General features: G+C 55.0%; 9 protein-coding genes across 9 annotated transcripts; 4 read left to right on the plus strand and 5 right to left on the minus strand.

Moving 5' to 3' along the window:
• Nucleotides 1-1,545: 1,545 nt before the first annotated feature.
• Nucleotides 1,546-4,233, plus strand: DCS_07832 (uncharacterized protein; the record flags this gene model as incomplete). Its single annotated transcript, XM_040805115.1, has 3 exons — nucleotides 1,546-3,407; nucleotides 3,485-3,912; nucleotides 3,980-4,233. The coding sequence occupies 3 exons, from the start codon at nucleotides 1,546-1,548 to the stop codon at nucleotides 4,231-4,233; spliced, it is 2,544 nt and encodes an 847-aa protein (XP_040655219.1).
• A 613-nt stretch (nucleotides 4,234-4,846) lies between these two features.
• Nucleotides 4,847-6,784, minus strand: DCS_07833 (MBOAT family protein; the record flags this gene model as incomplete). Its single annotated transcript, XM_040805116.1, has 5 exons — nucleotides 4,847-5,277; nucleotides 5,387-6,408; nucleotides 6,477-6,576; nucleotides 6,645-6,689; nucleotides 6,763-6,784. 5 exons carry the CDS (start codon nucleotides 6,782-6,784, stop codon nucleotides 4,847-4,849), a joined length of 1,620 nt encoding a protein of 539 aa, XP_040655220.1.
• A 1,504-nt stretch (nucleotides 6,785-8,288) lies between these two features.
• Nucleotides 8,289-10,132, plus strand: DCS_07834 (glycosyltransferase family 62 protein; the record flags this gene model as incomplete). Its single annotated transcript, XM_040805117.1, has 5 exons — nucleotides 8,289-8,365; nucleotides 8,445-9,124; nucleotides 9,187-9,506; nucleotides 9,600-9,695; nucleotides 9,755-10,132. 5 exons carry the CDS (start codon nucleotides 8,289-8,291, stop codon nucleotides 10,130-10,132), a joined length of 1,551 nt encoding a protein of 516 aa, XP_040655221.1.
• Nucleotides 10,133-10,564: 432 nt separating this feature from the next.
• On the minus strand, nucleotides 10,565-11,478 carry DCS_07835 (uncharacterized protein; the record flags this gene model as incomplete). The annotated part of the gene is made up of 2 exons (XM_040805118.1): nucleotides 10,565-11,007; nucleotides 11,079-11,478. 2 exons carry the CDS (start codon nucleotides 11,476-11,478, stop codon nucleotides 10,565-10,567), a joined length of 843 nt encoding a protein of 280 aa, XP_040655222.1.
• A 967-nt stretch (nucleotides 11,479-12,445) lies between these two features.
• DCS_07836 (putative prephenate dehydrogenase) lies at nucleotides 12,446-14,284 on the minus strand (the record flags this gene model as incomplete). The annotated part of the gene is made up of 4 exons (XM_040805119.1): nucleotides 12,446-13,491; nucleotides 13,556-13,667; nucleotides 13,747-13,807; nucleotides 14,175-14,284. 4 exons carry the CDS (start codon nucleotides 14,282-14,284, stop codon nucleotides 12,446-12,448), a joined length of 1,329 nt encoding a protein of 442 aa, XP_040655223.1.
• Nucleotides 14,285-15,158: 874 nt separating this feature from the next.
• Nucleotides 15,159-16,307, plus strand: DCS_07837 (uncharacterized protein; the record flags this gene model as incomplete). Its single annotated transcript, XM_040805120.1, has 1 exon — nucleotides 15,159-16,307. One exon carries the CDS (start codon nucleotides 15,159-15,161, stop codon nucleotides 16,305-16,307), a length of 1,149 nt encoding a protein of 382 aa, XP_040655224.1.
• Nucleotides 16,308-16,317: 10 nt separating this feature from the next.
• Nucleotides 16,318-17,977, minus strand: DCS_07838 (uncharacterized protein; the record flags this gene model as incomplete). Its single annotated transcript, XM_040805121.1, has 5 exons — nucleotides 16,318-16,461; nucleotides 16,536-17,164; nucleotides 17,220-17,583; nucleotides 17,649-17,786; nucleotides 17,864-17,977. The coding sequence occupies 5 exons, from the start codon at nucleotides 17,975-17,977 to the stop codon at nucleotides 16,318-16,320; spliced, it is 1,389 nt and encodes a 462-aa protein (XP_040655225.1).
• A 1,069-nt stretch (nucleotides 17,978-19,046) lies between these two features.
• Nucleotides 19,047-20,753, plus strand: DCS_07839 (tRNA -methyltransferase; the record flags this gene model as incomplete). Its single annotated transcript, XM_040805122.1, has 1 exon — nucleotides 19,047-20,753. One exon carries the CDS (start codon nucleotides 19,047-19,049, stop codon nucleotides 20,751-20,753), a length of 1,707 nt encoding a protein of 568 aa, XP_040655226.1.
• A 279-nt stretch (nucleotides 20,754-21,032) lies between these two features.
• On the minus strand, nucleotides 21,033-23,207 carry DCS_07840 (actin cytoskeleton organization protein; the record flags this gene model as incomplete). Its single annotated transcript, XM_040805123.1, has 2 exons — nucleotides 21,033-22,376; nucleotides 22,458-23,207. 2 exons carry the CDS (start codon nucleotides 23,205-23,207, stop codon nucleotides 21,033-21,035), a joined length of 2,094 nt encoding a protein of 697 aa, XP_040655227.1.
• Nucleotides 23,208-23,858: the final 651 nt, after the last annotated feature.

Raw genomic sequence — 23,858 nt, forward strand, 5'->3', positions numbered from 1 at the left:
GTACCGTCAAGGACTAACAGCACGATACTCCCTTCCTCACCGCTTCATACCGCCAGCGAAAGAAGGAGCAACATACCAAGTACCTAGTACCAAGAGCACGTGCATGCTGGTGTTGGAGGTAGTGTGTACCCCTAAGTACCAAGTACAGCCAGCATTCTGCCTTCCTCCTACTCCGTACCTGCTGTACACCTCCCTAGCACTTAGGCACTGCCTCTGTGCAAGTAGGGCTTGGTACCGAGTACAAGTAGTACCTAGTGCACAGGCCCGCTGCCGCCCGACGCGTTGCTTTCGGCGCTGCAGCGCTTGTCTCTCTTCCCGACTCCGTCGGCCTGCAGGAGGTCATTAAACGTCGCCCGCTAGTTGCATGACGACTACAACAAAAAGCGGTGCAGTCTGCTCCTTTCGACCTTCGTACTCCGCGCTCTACTCCGTACCCGCAGGCAGGCGCGATCCAATTTTCTGCTTAGACCACCGCGCCCTGGTCAATGTCATGCAATGCAGTTCGTTTCGCCGTCGCCCCCCCTGCCATGCGGCAATGGGCAAGCAAACGGTGACCGTCTGGCCGGCTGGTGGTGCCCAACGGCCACCACCATGCCGACCTCGACGGCCCCAGGGGCGTCCAGACTGAATGTCACCACGTCGCCCCCCTCCCCCAGTTCAAGCGTAGCTGATGGTGCTCGGTTTGACGAGGCCTGCCTGCCTGCTTGGTTCTCTCCACACTCCTTGGTCCAACTCTACTTCGCTGCCAAAGTACGGACGGAGAACTCTACATCCTACACCTGCTGTCGTTCATGACCCCTTCCTTCTCTTGCTCCGATGACGATGCCAATGTCTTCCCTCTTCTTCTGCTTCTGAGATCGAACTTTCTCGTCTTCCATTTTCTACCTCGCACCCGTGTGTCCCTTCTTTCTCCGCCAATAATGAACAGTAGGTCTCCTTCGTGGATTGTCCTCGTTCCCGCCGTCTCTCGCTCGTACTAGACCTTCCGCTGCACAGCGTAATGCCCATATCTCCTCTGTCCTCTCCACCGTTTTCTATTCTTCGTCGTCCGCTCGTCGCCTACAACTTCGATCGTTATTCGTCCTAAACTGCTACCTGGCCTAAGCCTCGGTCAACGTCGTACCCGGGCTCCTACCAACTCATACAGCCAATACCATCATTTGCACCACGACCAAACGACTAGTCATAACAGACATCTTTCTCGTCCACCGTCACTTGCCCCAATAAGCATCGCATTCCCAGAAATCACAGCTACGTGCTCCTCGTGATAGGTTCTGCCTCGCTTCTACTTTGTCGGACGAGGCGACAGCTCAACCTTTTCTAGCCAAGGCAGGCCTCTTGAAGCTCTGGCCCCATACAGACGGTGCTTTCGTCTAGTCCGTCGCACTCTGCATCGCTCATCCTGTCAGATTTTCCCTCGGGGAGCGTCGGAGGAACTGGCGTCTCCGGTTCACCCTTAACTTTGTCAACTACCCCTTCGACCTCCGAGAAAGGCAATGGTAATAGAATAGCTTGCCAGGCAGTTGCCGAAGAGAGCGGGGGAGCATGCCAACTTCGCCGCCTTGCTCGCCCCGACGTCGGGTTCTGCATGAGCGGACACCCTCGGAACGAAACAGGCTTCAGATTCGTCCCGTCCCTTACAGCCCACCCCGTCTCTGCTCCGAGGATCACCCCCCCGTATCACCCTCTCGTTCTCTCTCGAACGTCGCACAAGACTGGCTCTCCTTTTCAAACCGGCAGCAGCAGGAGGACCATGGCAAGCGAGCCTCAGTATTTCTAGCTCCGGGCCTCCACGATCCCTTGCAATCCCATCCGGTCCATGACAACTCAGTCGTTCCAACGGTCGGTGCAGGTGGCGATTTCCTGCGCCTGCCCCTTGGTACCCCTCCGGATGCCGCAATTCGCGGGCCCTCGCCCTCAACGTCAAGCCTCGAGGCTGCGACACCACCCAACTGGACATCTCTGTACGAGTCTCCAGCGCGAGCATTTCCTCCGCCGCCGGGACCCTTGGATTCTTCATCGGCCTCGTCGTCTCCTTCGCCATCCCCCCGCCGTCGAGCCAGCAAGGTCGTTGCCGTCAACTTGGACAAGACCTTCTCCTTGCTTCCACAATCCAACTTCCACCCTTCAGCCACTACCTCTTCGGGGCCTCAACCCTGTTCGCCATCGGCCCCGGCCGCGTCGTCGGATCACTCTCGCTCGAACCTGTTTGGTTCTGGTCTACCCAGCTTGCCTCGGACCCCGTTCTGCAAACAGCCTCTCTCCTCAGGGTCTCTAGACGCCAAAGTCCCGAATCCCAACCTTCCATCATCACGGGACCATCGCCTCCTGCGCAGAGTCCACACGAGAACCGTGGATCAAGATTCACGACCATTTTTTCACCAGGGGCTACCCACTCTCAATGAAGACAGTCCACGAAGCTCATCCATTGGTGTCCGACATCTCCAGAAGCAGTCACGGTACTCCTCCTACTCACTCTCAACCGCATCCGAAACATCCAATTACAAAACATATGCCTCTCCCGCAACAGTCGCTAATTCAGCCGACACCGACGTGGATACCCTACCTCCAGCCTGGAGTCCTTCCGACGCGGACGTCACTGGGGGTTCATCTGCCGCGCGCTCCTTCCAACACCAGCAACATTCAGTGCTCAGTGATGCCGAACCAAACTACGTCGTTTTGCACGACAGCTCGTCTGCTTCATCCGCCGTCGTTGGCAAGGGTCCCCGGCTCCGGCTCGAGTATTCGAGGGAAAGCTTGCTTGTTCCCCCACTGAGACCTACGGCGAGGAGTTTGATCAATAGGTCTGACCGGTCGACGTCCGGCTCTCGATATTCCATCCGCACAGCATCATTGGCTTCCTTCTCCAGCTCGGTCGTCGAGGATGCCACCAGCTTCATACTTGCCGGCGCGCCCACTGTTCATATGCCTCGCAGCATCTTCAAACGATCTGCTTCGCGTCGGACCATCAACACGAAGGCGTTGGAGCCACAGTGGCCCAAATCCCAGCAGCACCAATTGATCGCAACTGAGCGTGAAGGGGCGAACACGAGTGCCCCGTGCTCCGTGGCCCCTGCTCGAAGCCCACTGGCTGTCCACCTCTCGAAACTTGCACCGATTCTTGACCTCGCACATGCGAGATCTGCTCGCATAGCCAGGGAAGCTTCCGAGCCCCCCCACGTAGCACATAGAGTCCTCCGCAGGGATCCTAATGGTACCGCTGCCAGACTTGTGCGAGACCACGACGAGCACGGCGATGGCTTGGCAGATCTAGAGCGGCTTCATCATCGTCCGTCTCGTTCTCGATTATACAGCCTCTTGTCTAGTCATGCATCCGACCGCAACATATGGTCGTCCTGCAGCTCGCAAAGCACGAATTTGCGGTCGTCAATTCCCGCTTGGGCCAGGTAAGCAGATGGCAATGTACCGGCTCGCGCTGGCCCGGGCCGTAAGCGGCGCATCCAGTAACTAACCACCTCTGCAGGGTTTATTATGGCAGCGGTGAACATCGCTTCTTGGCTGCCCAGCCATCGGCAGACTCGCTTCGGTCCCAGTACAAGCATCGTTCGCAAGGCAGCTTCCTTCGCAGTCAACCGCCCAATGAGCCCGCCGAGATTTTGCAGGCCTCGTCTCGAACGCATCATCAGGATGCGGCGTCCTCGCAACAGTATTTCCCCGGCATGGGTGGCGATGTCGACAACGAAATAACACGACACCAACCTGTGTCTATAGCTCGCACGGCGAAGAAGCAAACCTCCAGCATTTGGTCTCCACATCTTCGCCAGGACAGACGCGCGAAACCAAGTAACTTTTGGGAGGCACAATCTGCGGAATGGTCTGGCGATGGCGCCACTCAAGCCTACTCACGCATGCAGCCTATCTTTTTCATTGCAGGCTTTGTTTTCCCCTTTGGTGAGTTTTCCCCTTTTCCTAAGAAGTTGCCGATATGTAGCGGTTCAACTGATTTTTATTTCAATAGCTTGGATGTTTGCTTCTTTTCTACCAATCGCGCCGAGACCGATATTCGAGGTGGCAGAAGTACACAGCACCAGCCGCGTCGACAGAGAGAAGGAAGCCCAACAGCAGGTGCATGAATCTCCCGACGTGCACCGCTACGGCCGAGCCCGCTGGTGGAGAAATCTCAATCGAGCCATGTCCATAGTCGGCCTGATTGTCATCGGTGCTATCATTGCCCTTGTTGTCACCGGATCCAAGCAACAGTGGACTCTGTAGTTATCGGCGCCCACCTTTCGCCACTGCGAACACCAACTCGTCAAACCCTGGTCACAACAGGTTCTTGATGACTTAGACGAAATGACGACGGCAAACGGTTTCCTAGCACTATTCAACACTTCTTCCCTCATCACTTGTCTGCCATTCTGTTTACATATTGTTCTCCTTAGCGGCTGCCTTGTAATGATATTAATGCGCTGACCTGTATGATGACATTCACTGTTTTACGTCGATATGAGTTCTGGGTCGATTTTAGTCAGGGGAGTGCTGCATGCTTCTGGGGTCGAGGCTACATGTGCGCTCTCATTTCTCTTTGTCATGGCGATGTGCTGATCTTTGAATCATTCTTATGTTGTTGGAGTGTGGGTGAGGGGCAAACACAATGTAGGCATGTGTCTACGAACTTGTCTCACAATATATTGGCACACCTGTGCATAGCTTTCGGGTTCGTTCCGGTGGCCATATCCCTGACGCGTTCGTAGTTATTTTATTGTATCATGTCCATGCCTATGTCAATAGCTAGCTGGCCTGTCAGTGGGCTCGTAATCGACAAGTGGCCAATTGCGCTGTCTGACAAAGACGACGTGAGCGAGCAGAATACAACCCCACGCGTCTACATAGCCTTCTTTCTTTGTAGGGCATCTACTTCTGCCCTAATCTCCTCGACTGCTTCATGTACGTCACGCTCAAGGTCTCTGGAGATGCCCAATATTGGTTCCTTGCCCGTTAGGCTGTCGGAACTCATCGATCGCACCAGCTTCGAACTGGCCTTACCCTGTGCCTTCTCCAATTGTGCCTTGAGCATGGCCTTGCCTGGCGATGCGAAGAAGACGAGGGCGGCAACGGTCCAAACAAAGGCATAGTAGTAAACTTGGGCCCATGCATGAACGGAGCCGCCAAAAGAGAGCAGCAGGAATGGAGTTGTGACAAAGGAGAATGTCAGCTGAGTCGCCAAATAGCTTGCCACGTCGTAGTACTTTTTGTTGCGGGACGGCCCGCTGGTGACAGGATCCAAGAAGAAGGGGCGGACAAAGCGGCGAAAGTCTACGCGGTTCGATCCGTCAGCCCTTCGAACAGCATGAAGATAATCAGGAGAAAAAAAGGGGGTAGACATCATGAAAGGATGAACAAAAAGAGGCGCTGGGCAACGTACTCTTGGCCGCTGTCTGTATCAAACTAGCCAAAACAAAAGACATGTAATAGCCAGGATAAAAGCCATGCCAAAAGGCGCTGGAAACAAATGTAGCCATACTAGCGCGGAAGCCAGGTTTTTTACCCCTGGGAGTGACCCGAAGGTAGATGTAGTTTCGTAGCCAATTGTTCGTGTTCATGTTCCAGCCAGCCAGGTAGGCCCTCGGGTTTTGAGCCGTTTCCACCACCCAGGGATCGATATTTTGAAGGCGATTCCATGAGATCCTTCCTGTGATTGGATCAACGCCATTGTAACCCAGGCCCGCGAGGATACAAGAGCCTTCTGTCAGGGTCCAGACGCCGTAGTACTTGAACCTGGCCACAAGATTGACCATGTACATGATCCAAATACGGTAAAGCAAGCCGTGCCGCGCGTATTGTTCAGAAAGTAGCTGCATATAGCCAAAGCGACCTGCGAGGGCAACGTAGAGACCAATCCAGATGAGGCCGCGTAATGCCTTCAAGACGGCGGGGGTGCCGCTTCGGGGGATCTTACGCTTCTTCCGCACCGGGGGTCTCTTGGCCGGATCCACGTCGGCGGAAACATCAAACATGGATGTGTCAATCCAGCGGCGATACTCGGCGTAATCGAAGGCAGGGCCGGCGAGCAGGCTGGGGAAAAAGAGGATGTAGCCAGCAAAGTCGAGGATCGGGGGTAAACTCTTCAAGGAGCGGTCCTTTTGGAAGTCAGAGAGGAGCTCCGGTTCCAGCTGGCCATCGGCAACGTTCCAGCAGAAGGCACTGAGCTTCATCACCAACACCATCTGAGCACCACTGATGTCGACAACCTGGGCACTATCGGCAATCTGGCGGCGGATATGGCTGAGGGACATGTGGCCCATGACAAAGACGAAGCCAATCCATGGCATGTAGGGGCTCCTCCGCAGGTACTTTGCAATGCAATAGGTGCCTGTAGAGCTAATGAGCAAGGTTGCAATGCCATCCCATAGATCGAAAAGGCCAACGAGATAGAAGAGAGAGGTGCTGTAGGGAGGTCCATGTCAACTTGACTTTTCGCGGCAGTACGGAAGCTCCAAGGTAAGACTTTATACCAGATGATGAATATGTTTTTGAGGTAAGGCTTCGAGTCGGGCACGCGCTTGAGGAGGCCGGATAACGGGTAGGACAGGAGAAAGGAGAAAATTATTTTGACTGAGGTGAAGAGCAGTGTTAGCGCAAGGACCAAGCTGTCATGTTCGTCAGAGGCCTCTGTCGCTAACGTTCATCTGGTGAGGAACCGGCGGTGCTCGAGAGAGCCTCGAAAGCTATCGAGGCAAGAGAAGTATGTCAGCGTACAACGGTGGACTTGGCACGATGGCGGAAAGGGGCCCTACTCACGACGATGCACGAGAGCCAGCATAGCTCAAGCTGTCGAGGCCGAGCCTCAGGGAAACAATATTTGTCAAGTAGGTATCAAACGTCCACAATATGATGTCGAGCAGGATCTGGTCATGGGGTAATACAGCCCACAAAGAGCATTTCCCCCATACGGTAAGCAGTGCGACTGGTGCCCACCTTGCTGACCCGAGGCTCAAGTGGTTGGCGCAGGGAGCACAAGTTACCTATACGGAAATATAATACTGTAAGCTAAGTACTTGTATTGCATACTTAGCTCCCTTGAACTAATGGCGGGCTGAGGTTCGGCAAAAATGCCCCACAAGAGGAAGGATACTGCATGGATGTAATACTTCGTACTCCGTAATACTTCATATTACAGTACAAGTACAGTATTTGAGTGCACTTGAACAAGAATATTGTACGGATTAATTACGGGTTACTCCGTACGGATTGTACTCCGGTTAACTATTTGCCTGGAGGGGAAGGCTCGGTACTGTTCATGTACAGTACCTAGTGCGGAGTACATGTACTTAGACGCTGAAGAATACTACCAAAAACATGGCCACCCAACTATCAGATCACCAAAAATATCCAACATTAATGAGTCTATACATAACTTCAACTGTATAACTCATATACAATATTCATTCATTGCTGCAACTAGCTGTGCAATACATAAGTATGTACACGCATATATTGAGACTCAACTTGTGGGCAGAGTACAAGGCAGTCTACTGGGTGCAAGCAGCTAGAGCGCACCTGACTTGCTGAGGGACTGTGGGGCACATTGTATTGCAGCTTTGAGCTCGGAGGATCTTCTTCCTTTCTTTCGTGTGAAACGTCCTGTGGCCATATGCGGAGCACAGGAAGGGGGCTAATGGTCACGTGACATCATCAATTACCTCGTTGCATATAACACATACTCCGTAGTTAAAAATATATATCCATGCTTATAGATATATACTGCAAGAAAAATGTTGGCGAAAATAATTTTTTAAAGAACTATTAACTGTTTTATCTATAAAACTCCCAAGTATTCATTTTATTTGTATAAATCATCCGTTTCGATAAACTGATCATATACGGAGTACTCCGTACTTACAGTATTCATGTTTCAAAATGTACAGGTACGTACCCAAAATGGCTAGCGAAATGCCATTAACGCCTAACGTGCACCGTTAACGGAGTACGCACTTGCAGGAATGTTTTTGTACCAGTACAGGACTCCGTGCTGTATTGTACGTAAGTACAAGTTGTCGTCTGTGCCGGCCCATCTTGTTTGTACATACTTAGTCGGGGTTATTCGTGTGAACCAGAAAACTATCCAACGAAGCCACCTCACCTCGTATTGCGCGGCTCGTATTGTCATTGAAACTGTCATCACAACACCGCCAGCGTGCTTCTCTTGGCATTGGGCACACGGTTCATCCAGACCTCGTTCCCTCCGTGCCGCTGATTCTTGACAGAGCTGGCCGGTCCGGTTTTCTTTTTCGTCCCTCTCGCATGCCTCTTTCTCTACATTGACGATGATGCCAAGGCATCACAAGAGCGGCTTTGCCAACGGCTTGCCGCACGGGAACACATTTGACATCTCTCCCCACAGGTAAACAGTCCCCCCGGTCGACCAAGGTGTCTCTGCGCTATTATCGGCTATGCTAAGCACCGAAATGCGCAACAAACAGGTTTCAACCTCGAAGCTCGGCACCCGGAACTCGACGTCGAAGAAAAACTCTGTTCCGCCTCGGCATAATTGTGGTGTTGGTTGTCCTCGCCGGTGTGTGGTTGTGGCCTTCCCATCCCGTTTTCTCTATTCTGTCCTTTGGCCTCCTGACCTCGTCGGTCGATCTCGAACTGGAAACGGTCCGGTACTACGATCTATCCAATGTGCAAGGGACTGCTCGTGGCTGGGAGCGTGAGGAGCGCATCCTGCTTTGCGTACCCCTCCGCGATGCCGAGCCGCATCTGGCCATGTTCTTCTCACACCTGCGCAATTTCACCTACCCCCATCATCTCATCGACCTTGCATTTCTCGTATCAGATTCCAAGGACCGAACGCTTCAGCTGTTGGTCGAGAATCTAGAGGTGATCCAGGCAGACGAAGACGCGAAGTTACCCTATGGCGAAATCTCCATCATCGAGAAGGATTTCGGGCAAAAGGTCAACCAAGACGTGGAGAGCCGTCACGGATTTGCAGCGCAGGCGAGCCGCAGAAAGTTGATGGCGCAAGCTCGGAACTGGCTCCTGAGTGCAGCACTCAGACCCTATCATTCCTGGGTCTACTGGCGCGATGTCGACGTTGAGACGGCCCCCTTCACCATTCTTGAAGATCTGATGCGCCACAACAAGGATGTCATCGTTCCGAGTAAGTCTCGGACCTTGCATTTCCGCAGTTCTGTGCCTGGCCACTCTCTGACTCGGTGATAGATGTTTGGCGGCCCCTACCGGACTGGCTAGGCGGTGAGCAGCCCTACGACTTGAACTCGTGGCAAGAATCAGAGACAGCACTCGCACTGGCCGACACGCTCGATGAAGATGCCGTCATTGTCGAAGGCTACGCAGAGTACGCCACATGGAGACCGCACCTGGCATACCTTCGCGATCCTTTCGGAGATCCAGACATGGAAATGGAAATTGACGGCGTCGGAGGTGTCAGCATTCTGGCGAAGGCCAAGGTCTTCCGCAGCGGCGTACACTTTCCCGCATTCAGCTTCCAGAAACATGCCGAAACGGAGGGTTTCGGCAAGGTATGTCTGCCTAATCCCACTTCCGTCTCCGTCTCCGTCTCCGTGCATGACGACTCTAGGTTCGGACCGTAAGAGCGCTAACATTGGTGATAGATGGCGAGGCGGATGGATTACTCGGTGGTTGGTTTGCCCCACTACGTCATTTGGCATCTATACGAGCCCAGCGTAGACGACATTAGACACATGGAGGTATGATAACAGGTCGATGCTTTTCAAGAATGATTTTGACTGACTAACTGGACGTGCAGGAAATGGAGCAGGAGCGGATTGCGCGTGAGAAGGAAGAGCAAGAGAAGAAGGAGAAGGAGAAGAAGATCAAGGAAGAGTTTGGAGATGCCAATCCCCAGTGGGAGAAAGACAAACAGGACTTGCAGTCGCAGAAGAAGAAGCAGGATGCCGATTCCCTCGGCAAAGGAGCGGCAGCCAAAGCAGCTGGGGCGGCAGCCGGAGGTGATAAGCCTGCCGCCGGAGCCGCCGCAAAGGCCGCTGCGAAGGCTGCTGCGAAGGCTGCTGCGAAGGCCGGTGCTAAGCCCGCCGCCGGAGCGGCTGCTAAGGCCGCTGCCAAGGCTGGTGCTAAGCCCGCCGCCGGAGCGGCTGCTAAGGCCGCTGCCAAGGCCGCTGCTTGATCGTCCCATCATTGCAACATACGTCGATGAAAGTCGTAATTTTCTTTTCCATATTTCCCATGCAATCGCTCAGTCAAGCTTGCCGCCCTTGCGGCAGAATAGATAGTAGCCAATGTTAGCTTTCCAGTACGACAAGAATCAGATTGACTTCGTGAGCATAACCCTAGCGAGGTTGGTGGGTTCTATTTTTATTCAATATCAGGATCATGCAATCGTTCACGCTTCGTTGGCCCAGCGAACCTATCCATAGGAGATCCATGGCGATACATATTTCCGATAAGCAGTAGACGAAGCAGGAACGAACGTTCGGTTCGTTTTGATAGTAAGGAAGAGAACATCGACTCGGTAACTAAAGTCTGGCTGCGGGGAACTACTGCAAGGACTCCCTTCAAGCACAAAATGGCTCTACAACAGGGAGATATATGCTGTTACTCAAGCTGCCAGTTGCACTTGGACCTCCCCGTTAGGCATCCCAAAGTATGCGGCAATAGGCTTCTGGGTTTGCAGCTCCTTGGGCAGGCTAGCGGCTTGCTGTCCATTGGATTCGTGAAACAAGCCAATCTCGACGACACCAGGAACGCGGAGCAACTCTTGGGCCAAAAGGTCGATATGCCAGACCCCATTCATGCCCTTACCTTCCGTCTCCGCCGTCAAATCCTTGGATAACAGAAGGGGGGGGAATGGGGCATCTATGATCCACATGCCATTGTCGGTCACGCATTCTCCGGCTTTGTTGGGCAATCCGGACCGGATGGTCGCATTGGCGCTGCCCATGGTGCGAAGACGGGACAGAACGTCCGGGGCGGCAAGGGGGACAACCTCAATGGGGATCGTCTTCCACTTGGTACACAGCCTCGTGGACTGCTTGCGTGAGTCTTGCGTTGAATTGCGTTAACGGCTTATTCCCATCTGCCTTACGGATGGATGAACATGTGACGATACTTACCCGCAACTGCAATAAACTTCCTGGCCGCGACGGCCACGAGCTTCTCCTGGAGCAGACAGGCGCCACCACCCTTGATCAGGTTGAGTTCTTCATCCACTTCATCTGCGCCGTCGAACGCGACATCGAGAGCCACAGGCAGTCCGTCCAGAATTGGCCGTTCGTCGAGGTTGCAGAGTGTCAGGCCAGCCTTTCGAATCAGACCCTTCGACTGGCTACCGGTGGGGATGAAAGTCATCTGGCCGTAGAACTCTGGTCCTTTGCCAACGATAGCTTCTACAACGTAGACGACCGTGCTGCCAGAACCAATGCCAATGTACTTGTATTTTGGCAACAAATGCTCATCGACGGCCCGGGCAGCTGCGAGTTTCTTCGCAGCCTCGATGAGAGTTGCGTCGGCCATAGTTCGGCGGGACCTTGTCGGTACTTTGCACGCGTGGTATTATAACTTTAATGACGGGAGAATGAAAAGATTGAACTTGCCCGGACCATTTTTGTTACCATCAACGAAGCCTTGCGAGGAGGGGAGTTGGGATTTGAACGAACAGAGTGGATAAGTCGTCCCAGTATGTACTTACTGTACAGTACGTACTTCACGCAAGGTACACAGAACTCTGGGTCGTAATCGGGATTTTCGAGGTGAAGAGCTACAAGCACTGATTTACAAGTACTTGTACTTACCTTGGACTGTCACCACCCGCATGCCGCTAGGGGTTGGTAGGTACTTGTACTTGCTTGCACGTAATAGGAGTACTGTACGGATCAAGTACATTCAAGCTCAAGCAGGGCATATTCTTGTACTGTAATTGTCTTGTGCAAGTATACTGTACTAAGTCATAAGCATGAGGTTCTAAACACATGTGTGTATTAATACTTACTTGCACGAAAAAGTGCCTTATTGTGTGGGTACTTAGCTCTGACAGAGTACTCCGTACCATGGCTAGGTAGCTGGTATCGACGCTACTCCGCAGATCTCGTCTGTACCCAGTGCTTCAACATCTATCGGAACCTGCCAAGGAGAATCGATTCACCGTCCCCGTCCTTGGAGAGCACGACGAAATGCGATGCAGAGTACGCAAGATTCTTGGACTTGTAGCTTCATCCTTTGCAGTACCAATTCACTCGCTTCCAGGTTGCTCTTGCATAACCCCTCCAACTAAAGCTGTCCCATGAACTTATGGCATCGGCTTGAGCAGCAGTGGGTGTGATATGACTTCCTCGTAAGCCCATCCATCCTGGGTGAGTCAAGGGGATGAATGAGCGCATGTGCGTGGGTGCACAGAAAAACAACAGGTACATGCCACTTCTTGAATCGTATTCGTTCACGCAACCCCTTCAGCCCCTTGCTGGCTGGCATGCAAGCACCGTGCTCACTCATCCATGGCAGGCTTCTGGCCCTCAAGCACCATCTTCATCATCTGATCACCTACCACCTTCGCGTCGGCGAAGCGCGGCTCGAAAAATTGCTGCGTACTAACGAAGCGCTTCTCCCACGTCTCGAAGTGACCGAGGGTCACGCACTCGGCCCATCCGCGGGCTGCAAAGGTGAACTCGAGGTCGTCGCTGCGATACGTCTTGTCCTCGACCGCCGTACGCAGCGCCGAGTCCAGCAAGGAGGTGTTTCGAAACAGGTGCTCCGTCACGCCCAGCCGCAGCCGGAAGAGCGGAGTGCTGCACAACATGTGGTCGTAGGGCACGATGTCGAGTGCTGCCCAGCAGTCAACCATGGCGACGAGCGAGAGGTGGTTGTTCGGTCGCGCCGGCGCGTCCGACGGCGTGCCGAGGGAGAAGTAGGACAGCATCGACGATTCGATGAGCGGTCGTTTTTCCCACGTCGTCGACGGACCGAACACCTTGTCGCGAGCGTGGTAGACGCGCTTCCGGAGCCCGTCGAGGTTTCCCTCGAGCATGAGCTTGTACAGGTCCGTCACGCTCTTCGCGTACTGCGCGACCTGCTCTCGAGCCTCCGGGTTGAGGATGGCGAGCCCGGCGTAGACGTGCCACTTCTGGCTGTAGATGCGGAGCATTATGTTGACCTTGACATTCTCCATGCCTCCCACGTACCGGCTCAGCTCCCAGGGGAACTGCCGGTTCGCGTGCCATGCCTTGCCCATCGACAGAAAGGCTGCGTGCGTCACCGCCTGTGTGTCGGCCGTGATCCGATCGTGTTCTCGGGCCGTGAGGTAGACAAATTTGGACCGCAGACAACTCAGCACCGTCTCGACCTGGCGCAGCGTCGAGTCGGAAGCACGGTGCTGGATGAGCACCAGCGGCTGGTTGTGGGGATCCACCCCGGGGCCGTGGAGGGAGTGGCAGGAGACGATGGACACGTCGGCGGGGAGGTGAGCCTCGAAGGCTGCGATCTCGGGCGATTTGCACGATGTCTGGCCGCCGACGATGGCTCCCATCTTGGTGGCTGGACCCCCTCCATTAGAACGAATCTGGGCTACACAAGTACAGAACGAGAGAGGAACGCATACAAGGGCCGTACTGGCCAATCACACGGTCGATCACAGCCGCCTCGACGCTGTAGATGATATAATCGCTGGCTCGGGATACGAGATGGCCGTTGCGACAGATTTCAATGTTTTTCTAATCTCTGACCGATTCAGCATGCGACATTGGCGCGCAAAGCATTGGCAGCTACAGCAGCCGAGGACGCAGTTCGTACTCTTCCGGTGTACTTTTCCTTGAGACTATCGTAGCTATCTTCCCTGTCGCAGGCCAGGATCCTATCCGCGGAACATTACGTGTCATCATTGTCCTGCCTGAGCCATGGTCAGCGTCTTCTCGTATTGAACCCGAGCCACGGTCAAACAGATGAGGGAAAGTGCAGTTTTCTTCAGACTGTAGTGTAAAAAGGTAGCTAGCATGTTCATCAGTGAGAATCCGGGCCAGGGACTGGGAGCCGGAACGGACCCCAGGTGGACCCGGATAATACTCGAGCCAAATGCGCTCTAGTCATCAGGAGAAAACGAGGACGGAGATGATGAAAGGAAAGTGAGAAGGAAAAGGGTGAGCTTACCAAAGCTACGGCGGAACCGTAGCGATCAACGCCTCACACAGATCCGCATCATTCACATCACCATGGCAACTCACCTCCAGCCAGCGGCAGATAGCTTCTCGGCGTACATCCTGCCCATGTCACCCATGCCTATCAGTCCAACGACAAAATTTTCCATGTCGGCTGGGATAGCGAACGTAGCCATCACTTCTGTCTGCTGCTGGACGGACTGAAACAGAAGCCAAGGCTAGCATTGCAGGTGCCCCTCCGAGGCAAGACTTCCTGAGCTCTCTCCAATGATCAACGGCGGCGCGCTTGAGAAAGCGAGGGCTGTAGTCAAAGTGAAGCTCGCGGGCGGTCTTGGGAAGAAGGAGGAAAGAAAATTAGGTTTAGTAGGTAACGAGAAATTTTATATTGCTTTTGAGGTCGTTATTGCTTATTAAGCCATTGTGGGCAGGAAATCTGGGTAGGTGGAGGTGCCCCTCCTTGCTTTGCCCATGTAAGTAGGGCGTACTCCGTACAAGTACTGTACTTACTGTACTTGTTTGTACACGTAAGTAAGTACTCCGTGCTGATATTGCTTGTACAAGTACTTATGTCCACCTGTGAGCACTCCTACTCCGTAACTACTATGCGCAAGGAATCAAATTGCCATATGAGTCAGGAGAACACAATTGTCTTCAACTATTTCGAAGGTCATGATGGGCAGAAATATAGATAAATGTATGTAATTACATGTTATTTCTCGCTGCATGTAAATGTACTATCAACAATATCGTTGACATTGACGTAGGGTAAGCTGCCACTGAGAGATACAGGTAGGTACATGATAATAATATTCGGTAAGTACTTTTACGTTCCTGCATTCTCCTCCTTCAGGGTTCCTCCCAGGAATCAAGGCTCCACGCCCTACCGGAACTCCAGGGCCCAAAAGCAAGAGAGTATTCACATACCACTGTACAATTATTTGCACATACTTACTTCCTACTTACATACTTATGCGTCAGTACATCTATATCTAACTGCCCTGCAAATCGTCCATCTCGGTTCCTGATCGGCGAACTCCTAAACTCCTTGGCATGGACGGCACATTTGCCTTGGGCTCCAATGGCTCCGGTCAACTAGGCATTGGCCACAAGGACGACGTCTGCGTACCGAAACAATCTCAATTCTACCCCAGCCCTCCATCCTCTCCCGTCGTAAAGATTGCTGCCGGAGGAAATCACGCCCTTCTTCTCACGCAGGCCGGTGAGCTGTATTGGAGCGGTGACTCGACGAGCGGGGCCTGTGGTGCCACAACGTCTCAAGTCTCAGCCTCGGTCTTTCAACAGGTTCGCCTCACCAATGACGCTCAGGAACAAGCCGTCGGCCACATCGAACTCGTCGCCGTTACGTGGGAGGCGTCATTTATCGTGGCAAGAGATGGCCAAGGCAAGAGGACAAATCTCTTCTCCTTCGGTGCCGGCAACAAGGGCGAGCTGGGCGTCGGGGAACTATTGGTGCGAACGCCAACGGCCACCCTTTTCAAAGGGTTTCCCCCCGCCCACACCGAGATTGTCGATCTAGACGCCTGCATGGGACACGTCGTTGTCGTCTTGAGCAACGGAGATGCCTACGGCTGGGGCAATGGCCGCAAGGGGCAAATAGGCCTTCCGGGCGCCGTAGTTCATTCACCGCGCAAGATCGACAACGTAGGCTTCAGCGTGTCGCGAGCAGTATGCGCCAAAGAATCGACATGCTTGTTTGGAGAAGCCGGGAGCGGAGAGATGCGGATAGTAGGATCGGATAAGTGGGGTTTATGCTCCAAAGCACCTGCTGAGGCGCCAGCGTGGATAGATGTTGCTGCCAGCTGGGGCGACTTCTACATATTGCGGCAAGATGGCTCATTGTTGGGCTGGGGCCGAGATGATCACGGCCAACTCCCTCCTCCAAATCTTCCTCGTATCGTCAAGATTGCCGCTGGCAGCGAACACGTCGTCGCCCTCTCGGAAGACGGCGACGTGCTGGCATGGGGATGGAGCGAGCACGGAAACTGCGGGCCGCAACTTGATACCAACAATGTCAAAGGCCGGCCGAGGGCGATCGCCTCATCCAAATACATCCCACCCAGTTGTCGCATAGATGGCATCGGTGCTGGATGGGCCACCAGTTGGATCTGCATCCAGAGTGCGGGCTCTTCGGAAACTGAGGATCGACCCGGTTGTGATTCCGCCACATCTCGAGTCTAACAGCATAGCTTTAGTCAGGAAAAAGTGCTAGGCCCTTCACGTCTGACAGCTTTTGTGTCGGTTCCAGAAACGTCGACGGAGCGGGAAGATCCGCCGACTCGTCCACGGCGCCGTGCCTTTCCTCCACCCGGCTCATGGCCATGGCCGTGTGATGCTGTGACGGATTGTTTGTCAGTCAGTCGACTCTACACCGTCGCGTCCGGTACGCACAGATACAAGGGCACTCACGGGATCGGCACTGTGGTCCCACTCTAGTCTAGTATCTTCCTCGCCGTCATCCTCATCCTGAACCGGTTCCCAGCCGGCGTCATCCACAAACAAGGACTCTGATCTCAACGTCGGCGGAGGCGGCTTCTGTGACGGCCGCAGATCAAAGGCGCCGATTCGAGAAGCGCTGGCCCTCGCAGCACTGACATGGGGTGTCGAACTTGGTCCCGGCCCTCTGAGTGAGGGGAACGGCACCGGCGACGGCACGGCTTGGGCTTGTACCAGCTTCTGCGGTGGGTTGAACGGTCCCATGCTCGTTCCGTCCGTCGGCGGCTCCAATCGGGTACCTGTGCTTTGTGGTCCATTCTTGCGACCCTTTCTCGTCTTCTGCTTCGCGTTGCTCCCCCGCTCCCCGACTGTCATGATCAGGAATTCGCACGAGATGGCGTCGCCAGTATAGGAGAGCTGGATAGGTCGAGCGGGAAGAGCGTATCGGGCTGACAGAACGTTGCCCGTAATGCCGGCGTGCTGGATGATGGCGCGAAAATCCTTGACGGAAATGACAATGTGGAGCTTGTCCTCGACATCGATGTCGTCGAATTCGTCCACCTCGACGGCGATGGACGTTTGCAGTGGCTTCTTGAGAACCGCTTCGAGCGAGGTCAGTGGTCACGCCATCGTAGAGCATAAATAAAATTCACCCACCATCTTCGCTCACCGTCTTTTCGCTAAAGCAAGTGAAGTTTACCCGATCGCCATCGGTGTTGATGTCGAGGTACTCGATACCTGGGCCAAAATGATCCATCAGCTGCCGAAGAGTTCTTGAAGAAATCGTCCAGTGATGCGGAGAGTCCTCTCTGCTGAACTTTGCATGTACAGGAACGGCGACCTCGAAGGGGAGACGGTGCGTGGAGGTCAGCCCGTTTCTGAATACGATGCGAGCAATGAACCGGCTGTTGACACCCTCGCCATCCTCAATCGCAACATCACACCGCTCGATCAGTGATTGCTTCTCGGCATCCCTCTGGATGTCGACGCTGGACCGGCTCCTGAAAAGTGAAATGAGGGCCTGCAGTTCGATTTCAGCGACCCAGGAAAGAGAGGAACGATGCCTCCCGGCATGATCCAACATACGCGAATGTAGAGACTACAGTAAACTCTTTCTCGAAACTGGCCTCCCGGCTGGTACTGATATCTCGAGAAGAACTTGCTTGTCGCAAACCGCACGCTGGCGTAGGCAGACTTGGAGTTATTGAGGGTTGTGAGAATAAACTATAGTCATCATGGTTGATCTTGGTAAGTGGATCAAGCACTGGTCATCGATCGGTACGGCACGATGATGCACTAACGGAATCCTTTCGAGCCTCCAGGAAGACGTCGTCGCTGAACTTGTTCAGGCAGATGAGCGCATCGCGAAACCCTGTCACGCCTTCTTCGCTTAATGTGAACTCGAGCACTGCCATCACGACTGTTCGATGTCGTTCCCTCCCGATTCTTGCAGTGGCGAAACCTGCGTTACACAAACATGGACGGGATATCGAAGAAAATGCGCTTATCCCTTTTGGTGCACCATCGATAAACCCCTATCTGGTTCGCCTATAAGCATCTAGAATGATGCACACCTATTACTCCGTACAGTATGAGTACATGTACTGTACTCCTCACTCCTCGTCTATGCTTATCGCGAGCATATAATCTGTCGTTATTGTGTTTTAGGGAAAGAAATAAAATAGTTGCACCCCGAAATGCTCACATATTTGCCATTGATGTCTTTACAGCAATGAATACTACTAGATGGTGGCAGCCCCAAGAGCTACAGCAGTGGTTACGCTGTGGTTCGCAACGTGTACAAGCTTACCAGCTGAGTCACCATGATCGGGTTGCGAACATATCAATCGCAGGGGGTATAAGCTATGATTGAGTGAAAAAAGGCCATGAATGACAACGAGTTATTGCTTGAAAGGGTAGAGTTGCAATCATATTTTTTTGATACCTCGACGGATGAAATCGCAAAACCTCCAAGCCTCGGCCGCAGTCATAAATACATGCTCTACCGTCTGAAGCACTTGCTTGTACAGGGTAACGAGCACACACGTACGGAGTAAAAGAGAGCCACATCGCATCCAGCCAATAACAGCAAAGGCGTTCTGGGTGACCAAATCCGTGCCCGGCCCCGTTGGCTGGTAATAATGAACCAAGTACTCCGTACTGCAAATGGGCATGCGCAGGTATTATTAGTGTAAGTACTCCGTACAGTACTTAAGTAAAGCACAAGTAAGTTTAGTGCTTTCTGCCCATGTACTCCGTACTTGTAAGTACGACTACTTGCCAAAAAAAAGAGGAACTGGCAAGAGAAATAATTATTCGACCTCAACCACCAGCACCTCGGCCGCCGAATACATTGACGAACTGAGAGCTACGTGGGCATCAGGCAGGTTGCAGATGAGAAGGGCTTGGAGAGCCCTGTCTTTCGGTCCTTTTCACACTGCCGCCTCGTCTGTTCCTATACTGCACCCATCACGCACGCTTTTCATGGCTTCCACCAAGGCTCCCGAGCCGCCAAACGTTGCCAAAGATGCATCCGTGCCTGTACCAGCCAACGTCAATAGGGGGCTGAAAAGGACACATGCGGCAAGCAACTTTCGCAATGGCGGCAGCGGCAGCTCCCGCGGCTGGAAACAGAAAAAGACCAAGAGAGAGCGAAACGTGACGGAGGGCTCGTCCGAGGAAGTCCTCAGACATGATATCCAAGCCTTGCTCGGATCGAGAAGGTCCACCGACATCGACGAGGGAACCGAGTCTCTGCCCGAAGAGGGAGCCGAGATCGAGGTCGACGTTCTCGAGCTCTCTTCTACTGGCGATGGACTCGCCATGCGGTCTGGTTCCAACCAGGTCTACGTCGTCCCCTTCGCCGTCCCCGGCGACACGGTGCGCGTCAGGGTCTTTCGCCACATCCGCCACGAGAACCAGACGGTCGCCGATTTCGTCTCCGTCACCAAGCCCTCTCCACTTCGCGACGATGCCCGCGTCCAGTGCAAGTACTTTGCATCCTGCGGCGGTTGCCAATTCCAGATGCTCGACTATTCTGAGCAGCTAAAGCTCAAGCGGCGCGTCCTCGAGAAAGCGTACCGCAACTTTTCCAACCTCCCCGCCGAGCTCATCCCGACCATCGAGGATACCATAAGCAGCCCCTTGCAATATGGGTATCGCACCAAGCTGACGCCGCACTTTGACGGCCCCCCCGGCTCCCGCGCTGGCAGGCGGAAGCAGACAAAGGCTGTCGCTTTTGAGAGCTGCCCCGACATCGGCTTCATGCAAAAGGGCAAGCGGAAGGTGCTCGACATCGAGGACTGCCCCATCGGGACCAGCGCCGTGAGACTCGGCATGGCGCGCGAGAGGGGTAGGATGCAGACCGAGTTCGACAAGTACCAGCGTGGCGCCACCATCTTGCTGCGCGAACACACCACTCGATACCCCAAGGATAGCAACGAGATACCCAGCCAGCTCCCTCCGCATACGGCTAGAGGGGAGTCTGATGACTTTGTCTACATCAAGTCGTGCGAGACGGATTCCAAGGCCACGACGACCGAGTACGTTGGCTCCCACACCTTCACCAACCCGGCCGGTTCCTTTTTCCAGAACAACAACTCGATCCTACCCAAGTTCACTTCCTACATCAAGCAGCACATCCTACCGCCCCTCCCCCCCCCGTCCTCCACCCTGTCGCCCATCAAGTACCTCATCGATGCCTACTCCGGCTCCGGCCTCTTCACCGTCACCCTCTCCTCCGTCTTTCAGCACTCGACGGGTATCGATATCGCTGCCGACTCGATCGCCTCCGCTCGCCGCAACGCTGCCCTCAACGGCCTTGGCGAGGACCGCTGCAAGTTCATCGCCGCCGACGCGGGCGAGCTCTTCAAGAACGTCCAGTATCCAGCCGACGAGACGGTCGTTCTGCTCGACCCTCCGCGCAAGGGCTGCGACGCCAGCTTCCTGGCGCAGCTGCGTAAGTTTGGGCCCAGAAGGGTGCTGTACGTCAGCTGCAACGTCCACACTCAAGCCAGGGACGTCGGCGTCTTGGCCTGCGGCGATGGCGACGGCGCCAGGTACAACCTGGAAAGCTTGGTCGGCTTCGACTTCTTCCCCCAGACCGGCCATGTCGAGGGGGTGGCGATTCTGAATAGGCATGACAATGACGGCAGCGCCGAGACCGGCCTTCCCGTTCAGCATGAATCTTGATGGCCTATGTCTATGCAGACTTCTACCAAGCCACGAGTGCACCTTCACATGGCAGCCCGGGGAGAGAAAGCATGAGCCGAGTGGTGGCTCAGGGAACGTAGACGCAGCATTCAGAACGACGAGCTACTGCGATACAAAAATCGGACCGCGTCGTGGCGAAGCCGCCTTCAACTTCTTTGTGACGCATCCATCCGTAGTGGCTTCCGATGCGGCTTGTGCTCTGCTCGCTAGCGACTAGTGTTGCGCACGTGGAGGAGCTCCTGCTCGTACATTAGACATCTACTCCAGTGCCTTCAAAGCCTGCGCCGCGATCTGGATTACTTCGGGCCGCCTGCTCTGCTTCAGGCACTCCTTCAACGCTTCCACACCGCCCTCCTCCTTGACCTTGTTTCGCGCAAGCTCACCGAGGTTTCCCTCGGCCGAGGCCATGTTGTATATCGTAACCGCGCCACGGTGCCGCAGCCCTTCGTCGGGATCATGGCACATGCCCAACACCGTCTTCACGCCGCGCTCCCGGTGAATAATGGCACGGACAACCGACGGGTGGGCCGTCAGCGATGCCAGTGCGCCCCCGGCCGCGCTCCGCGTTCCCTCATCTTCGGCGTCTGCCAGTGCGAGGAGGATATGGAGTCGGTTCCTGGCCTGGGCCGTCTCGTCGGCGTACAGCATTACGCCTTCCGGTGTCTGCATGAGGTTGCACACCAGCTCCACCGCCGCCTTCACCACTAGACGGTTCGACGACAGTAGCTGCTCCTCAATGTGCGGCCAGGCACTGCGAACGATGGCGCGGCCCGCCTCGCCGTCCTCGAGAGACGCGAGGTTCGTCAAGGCCATGAGGGCCTCGAATGTTGGCAGCAAGTCCCGCGTCTCGGCCGCCGGATCGGGGGTTACGATGGACACCAGAGGCCGAATCGCAGCCGTCGCCGGCGTGGAACGGTTTCCGCCAAAGGCAAGGGCAGGGTTCGTGCTGACGAGCAGCCGCGCCAGGGCCTGGGCTGCCATTCGCCGATGAGCCTCATCCGTTTCGGGAACGGTCGCCCAGGCGAGCAGCAGCAGCCTGACGGCTCCTTGCTGAGCCAGCTGGCCTCGAAGGGCCTTGGTCGCCGTCATGGAGTGCATGATGGAAGCGATGAGGGAAAGTGATGCCGGAGAGCCATTCTTGCTGTGGGTCACCATGACAGGCACGAGACCGACTTCGAACACGGCTTGGCAGCGCTTGGCGACGTGGTCCTCGTCGTCGAGAGGGTCCGGTCCGGCCAGCCTGCCGGCCGCGTTCGCATACGCCTTCAACTGCTGCATCCTTCTGTCTTCCTCGGTAAGGACGGGCAGGTATCTTGTGAGGTTGACGAATATGCTGAGGGCGCCGTAGGTCGCAGGCGATCTCGGATGAGCGTCCGCCAGGGACTGCACCAGCTTCCCGAGCAGGTCTCGGTTGCCGATGATGCTCTCCTTCACCTTTGGCTGGAGAGACGCATAGGCAAGGCCTTCGATCGAATGCTGTCTGCCGTGGTCCTCGTCTCTCAGTATGAGCTTGGTGAAGAGTTCGGCGAGGTCCTCGATGCTCGTGGCTGCTGGCTCGATCCTCGACGTGCTCGGCTCATTCGCCGCCTTGGACGGCATCGCCTTGGGGCTACGTCAGTCAGCCGTCAACTAGGCATCAGGAGAGCCGAAGGGGAACCGGAAGCGGGGGAGCGGTCTGCATACCCTGAGCTTGGCCAGGATGACGGCGGCAAGGTGCTGCACTTGCTCCGAGTGCCGTCTCATGGAAATAGACCCGTCCTCTCCTTGAATCTTGGGCTCGCCGTTCGAGCCGTGCGTCGCTCCGGTGGGGTCCTGGTCGACGACTTCTTCCAACCACTCGACGCAGTACTTCTCCACCGCTTCTCTGCAGACCGAGTTCATGCAGGCAGCGTTGAGCATTTCCAAGCAGGCCGTTTCGACCTTGCGGCTCTTCCACTCGCGCCCCATGAGTCGGCCGAGGGAACTGAGGAAGCCCTCGCTCAGGAAGAGCTCGGCAGAAAGGTCGGGCACGATGGGGAAGGTGGCTGACGCGACGCAAAAGGCGACGATGTAGTCGTCATAGGTGCCCCTGCGGACGCGGTCGAAGAAGAAGGCGGAGAGCTTTTTGGAACCTTCGTCGCCGGCGGCTTTGAGGTAGGATGACGTGGTCAAGGCGGCGTGCCCCCGGACAATGTCAGGTTGCCGCATGTCGAGGTAGCACAGGAGGGTATCGACGCAGTCCCCATCGATGACGCTGCAGATGCTTCCGTGCTTCGGGTCCGCCTGCTGCGCGATGGCGTCGTCGTTGAGCAGCTTGGTGAGCTTGTCAAGTTCTCTGCACGTATCCTCATCCTCCTGGCCGCCTTCCATCAAGCGTGCAAAGACGAGGAGCGTCTGATCCTCCAGAGACTCTGCTGGCGCAGCGCTCTGACTCGTCTCGTCGACCGTCGGCATGGCGACGCACCGATCGGATCGTGGTCGATCGGTTGGTACTCGGTCGGTCGATCGATGGCCCGTCAATTTCGCAACCGCGAAGGTTCTTCCACAGTCTTTGACCGGAGTTTGCGTGCCAAAGACGGCACCGCGACCCAAGACAGGAGGAGGTAATATGGAGTGTGACGTACGGGCAGAGCGGGTCGATGCGTCCTGTTCCCGGCAATTCGTATCGCCACGTATGCTGTCGGCAAAAGAGCTCCTTGAGTACGAGTATGTTAGAGCGATCGAGGCTGGAATGGCAAGGCTAGCTATACATACGATTACATCAGAGGAGTGAAATCAGGTGTGCCCCTCAATTCCGCTTGCCTGCTCGGCTTCCTGGTTGCACAGAGCTTTGCCGCAGCCGCTGACGGTCTATCGTCACCCTTCTGCAGTCTGTGGGGGCCGCCCCCACCTTGCTGGTACTCCGTACATGTCGTAGCACTGGCGAATTGTCCATTCACAGAGCTGCATGCAACCAAACCCCACACGGTAGTTGCCCGCTTGATTTTGTCACCGCCCGTCGCACGGTACTACGCTTGCGGGTGCACCTGGAACTACTCCGTACTGTACTGTAAGTACAGTAAGTACAGCACATGTACATACAGTAGCTACAGCACTCCATGCTCG

The sequence above is a fragment of the Drechmeria coniospora genome, chromosome 03 (genome assembly GCF_001625195.1).
Source record: "Drechmeria coniospora strain ARSEF 6962 chromosome 03, whole genome shotgun sequence".
Lineage (NCBI taxonomy): Eukaryota > Fungi > Ascomycota > Sordariomycetes > Hypocreales > Ophiocordycipitaceae > Drechmeria > Drechmeria coniospora.